We start from the raw sequence: 4842 nt of genomic DNA, 5'->3' as shown, positions 1-4842 counted from the left end.
GGTACATACTATCGCTTATCAATCAAGATGTTGCTTGTTTCATTCTCGTGATGATGAGACTACTGGTATCTCTTTAGATGTTAAGATTTCAATTTCATTATAATGAGGTCTATATAGACCTCCATTGTGACTGAAAACAGAAGCAGGAGTTAAAAGGCGAAAAAAGGCCACGGCCAGATTGTGGGCTTTTATTTGGGCCGGGAATTATTGGGCCGCAGCCCAAAAAGTTGAAACAGTTGAAAGCTGACTGCAGAGTCGGCATTGGAGAGCCATGCCTCATCTTGACTGGTATGTCCAGCTTGCTCATCTCCGTATACATTGAGAAATCTGGAAGAATTATCACATCAATGAATACACATGACATGATCAGTCAGTCCCTTTCAGTAGTCAGTTGGTTTTAAAGGCGATAATTGAGATATCATGTTAAGTTTCGAGCTGATAGCAAACATGCAAAATTTAAGATCATTCATGTAAATAACTGTTAACTGTTCCGCTTCCTTCTACCGTTCTTCGTCCTCGTCAATGCCATCAAGAGAGGACTCCCATAAATAACATGTTCATGTCATTGAACATCAAGCGTACTTGTTCCATAACCATCAGCGCCCGACGCAATGGATAATAGCTCGGTTTCACCTGGCCCTTGAGCGGCTAATGGAGCCTGATCTCGATGAGGGCAGCTATGCTGCAACATGATAAACACTCAATGGCGTGCCCTTTCTTCCTGTCGAATGGCCATGTTGTCACGTAGTGTCGATGAACACCGTTATGGGTCTCGTAGCATCGGATCCAAAGCAGATAACAGTGAAATCCGAACTCGGTAGGGCCGTCCAGTTCGGGCCAAAGGTTCCAGGAAAGCACCAAACGCCTGGCCATAGTATAACACACATTTTGTCCTTGATTCCTGATATGCATGCATGCAGTTCCGTATAGAAAATTCTAGGCATTCGTTTTGTACTAGATCGAAGACAAAAATCATAAAACCTAGTTTGTCTTTGGCATGACAGACAATTGAATTGGTCCCCCATTCGAGTTCATCACAAGACATTTGGACTGCTCTCGCTACTTCGCCTCTGACCGACGATAACGTTCTTCTGGATATCGATGCTTCATTGCAACTAATTTCGGAAGGTTGCACTTCGAATCCGACCAGAGAAAAACAAAAAAAGAAAGAAAAAGAAGCTAAGTTTGTTCTGATAATTTTTTAATTAACTAGCTAGGCTTGTCTAGCTACCTACCTTTATATTCAAAGTCGCTATGCCCCTGACTAATCCTTCGGCATGGATTATCGACACTCGTTTGTCCGATCAACGAAGCGCAACCTTAAAATTCCCTGAAGTCCTATTATTGTATGAGCAACATATATAGGGAATTTTAATTGCACAAATTTGAAAGGTTCCAGCATCAATATGATTTTGTTTCTTCTCTTCTCTTTCCCAAGTCCAGACTTTGATTAATCATGTGTTCATCATCTTGCCAAATTAATTCACTTGATAAAATGAACCCAATCAATACAGTGTACTGACATCTCCCTAAAAACATAATTTTATATATGGTTTTAATTGCCCGACAAATTTATTTGGTAGAGATCATAAGGTGTCATCACCTAATAGTTGAAACTAAACTTCCACTTGGGTATCAATTTACCCTAACATGACGTAGTTCCAATGAGCTTTACTTTCGAACCATGCTCTGCCTATAAAATCCTTTTATTAAAAATTTACCAACCGCGTCACATCTCTTAATTTATTACCTGATACTCTAATCACGGTCGGCAATCTAATCACTGGTCGACAATCAACATATTCATCAACCGAAGCAAGATTTTCGGCAGACGTGACGTCCGATTCGGGAAATCGATGGGGCCAGGGGAAATTTTCTATGTTGGATTTTATATAATCCCGAAGATCTTGCACTCGCGGAAAAGCGTCTTTAGATTTTTGTCATTTCCTTCTTCACATCTCTTTCCCGAAGGACCATTCCTATAAAGCAAACGGACGATTGAAGCTGGTAAAAGGGTCTTATCATCACTCGCTATATAATCAGCAGCCCACAGAACGCGGTTCCTTCTAGTATTTCTTAACAAGGATTGTTCCACTTTCCCAGAATGAGTAAAAGAACATTGTCATATACATGTAAGAATTCTCCGTGGCTCGTGATGCCGGAGAGCTTTAATCATCGAACTAGTGGGTCGAATGCTAAGTGCAGCCGATCTGATCTTTCAGGACACGGTGAATCGATTTTCTTGTATCGACATTTCTTTCGTTTGAATGTCTAGTATAAGAGGAAGGATTCTCGCTCTCTGTCAAGATTAAGTAATTTTTGTTTTTATTTCCGGACTCGGACTCTGATATTCGTACCTACACGCCATCACTAGACAATAGTTGTCAATTTGAGCCCAATGTGATGCTATAATGATCAAACCCGTTGTTACGCAAATAATTGACCCTAAAAATTGAAAATTTCCTATTGAAAGCTGATTGCTAAAAAGTACGGTAAAATCCTACTAGGACCACCCTTTGATCACGTGTCCTTAAGCAACATAATCAAGTGTATTCATTGGCCCTCAATCAATGTTTAACAGTAGTAATATTATCATCGTAATGATCAAATCATCATTTATTTAACAGTAATATCAAACATATCGTCCTGACAAATAAAGGTTTATAATGCACCCGACAAGAAATTTATGGCCAAAAACTTCCCTCATGCAAATTTGAAGCTGCACTCTCAGATGGGTTTAGCGGTATAAATGGGCGTTCCTCAAATAAAAATCAACAAAAAATAACCATGATTAGGGAACAAAGTATCCTGTTTGGTAGGTGATTAGGCATCACAAGACAAGAAAGCAAAGTTTCTTCAACATCAGTGGGCTCCACTCCCCAACCTCTCGAGAAAATATTCGACAAGTATTATTCATCACTTTTAAATGAGTAAGAACCAATTAAAATGTTTCGTAAATAAAAATATGTAGACCGATTATGGGGTCGATTTTCAACTTTGCATTTTCTTCCTCTCTCTCCTTTTTCTTTCTCAATGGCCCCACTCTCCTTTCCTTTTAATTGCTGAACAAAATCCCACTCTTCCCCACTCCCCCAAACAGAGCCAAGAAGCATTCCGTTCCCTCTTCCTCAGTTTCTCTCAGCCACCAAACAGAGCACTTCCAGACAGAGAGGCAGAGAGAGTTGAAATCAATGGGGAATTACAGGTTCAAGCTATCAGACATGGTGTCCAACTCCTGGTTCTACAAGCTCAAGCACATGGCGAAATCGTCAAGAAATCACGACCCGAAACCGAAGAAAACAGAGCAGCAGCAGCAGGAGGGCAGAGCCCAGAAATCCCATCAGCATTCTGTTCCAAGAAAGTCCTACCACTTCACCAGAGACCTCGCCCTCAATGACTCAGTTTCGCCCTCGGAGCCAAAGCTTTTGGACGGCCGTTACTTCCCGATCGCGAACACACCGAGACAATCGACAAAGCAGCGCAGAACGAATGCCCGGAAGTCCAGGAAGAAGAAGCCTCCGAGGCACGTGAGCTCCTCTGTCTCTGCTGGCTGCAGCTGCAGGGCAACTCTGGACTCTGTCTGGGCCAAAACAGAGCCAATCTCTGTCGTCGAGACGGAATTCTCCAGCTCTCCTTCCTCCTACTCGCACTCGCACTCGGATTCGGAGTCCTCCTCCGTCGAGCAACCACCGCAGCTGCCTCAGTCTTTTGATCAAATGGTGTCGTGGTCTACTTCTTGCAGCTGTGGAGTCAACTCCGGCTTGAAAGACATCGTCTTCGACGTCGGCAAGAGCTCTTTCGATCCTGAGATTGAGCTGCCGCCAATCGTGACAAAGCCTATGAAGTTCACCGACATGGTGAAGAATGTGAGGCGGCTGGAGGAAGCTGACCGTGACCGGTCCGTGTCGGTCAAGGTTGTAAAAGAACAGACCATCACCGTGAAAGAGCACGCCCCCGCCAGCCTAAAACCGAGTCCCGTGAGGGGCTTCGCAGTAAACTCGCCGGGCGTGAGGCTACGGATAAACTCGAACTCCCCGAGGATCGTTCCAAGGCAGAAGACACAGGGCAGTCAGAGGAAGAGCAGCGTCTCGGCGTCGTCAAGCTCAAGCGCGGGGTCAGGGAACCGGAGGAGGAGGAGCGTGTCAGACAGTTTCGCCATCGTGAAGTCGTCGGCCGACCCGAAGAGGGACTTCAGGGAGTCGATGGTGGAGATGATCATGGAGAACGACATCAGGGCATCCAAGGACTTGGAGGAGCTTCTTGCTTGCTATCTCTCCCTCAACTCAGATGAGTACCATGACGTCATTATCAGTGTTTTCAAGCAAATTTGGTTTGATCTCAGTGCCATTAGGTTACAATGAAATTGTAATCCGGCTGTAACCATGATGCAGTCGGCAAACTGCACTTTTACTAGCAGTATAGTTCGAAATCCACTGCAGTCACTTTGTGATCTACAACTGAGCGAGAGTTAGTTTTAGCGAATAGACTGAGGCCATCTCGTGATCTTACCGAGAATGTTGAATCGTTAAGCTAATCTTAATTTGTATATATACTGTGTTTAATGACAAATTATTCTGCTGATAATCTCGATTGTGTTCGGAATAATTTTACAAATTGTCATCTTTGTTTATTCCTGTTTTCAAAGAAGACAGGAAAAATGAGAAAACAAAATCTGTTTGGTTCCTTCACGATACATTTCACAGTCCAATCTCTTGTCGTAGGATTCAATCCAACATGTTTTCGTTCAATTTCATGATTCATCGCTATCTTTTTTTTGAAGGAAAATATAAAATTGGAAAAAGAAGAATTACACATTATCAGTGTAGTAGGAAGTTTCATCTG

The 4842-nt window shown here is 42.9% G+C and overlaps 1 protein-coding gene across 1 annotated transcript; it reads left to right on the top strand.

Annotated features, from left to right (window-relative positions):
* Positions 1-3039: 3039 nt before the first annotated feature.
* On the top strand, positions 3040-4584 carry LOC116209492 (transcription repressor OFP1-like). The gene has a single exon (XM_031543143.1). The coding sequence runs from the start codon at positions 3192-3194 to the stop codon at positions 4359-4361; it is 1170 nt and encodes a 389-aa protein (XP_031399003.1). The 5' UTR covers positions 3040-3191; the 3' UTR covers positions 4362-4584.
* The last annotated feature ends 258 nt before the right edge of the window (positions 4585-4842 follow it).

The sequence above is a fragment of the Punica granatum genome, chromosome 5 (genome assembly GCF_007655135.1).
Source record: "Punica granatum isolate Tunisia-2019 chromosome 5, ASM765513v2, whole genome shotgun sequence".
In the NCBI taxonomy this organism is placed as follows: Eukaryota; Viridiplantae; Streptophyta; class Magnoliopsida; order Myrtales; family Lythraceae; genus Punica; species Punica granatum.
Note: the sequence above shows the minus strand (reverse complement) of the source record. Positions and strands in the feature narration are given on the sequence as shown.

Excerpts from the sequence above, each read along its gene's own strand:
- LOC116209492 (XM_031543143.1), top strand. The coding sequence starts at position 3,192 with ATGGGGAATTACAGGTTCAAGCTATCAGACATGGTGTCCAACTCCTGG.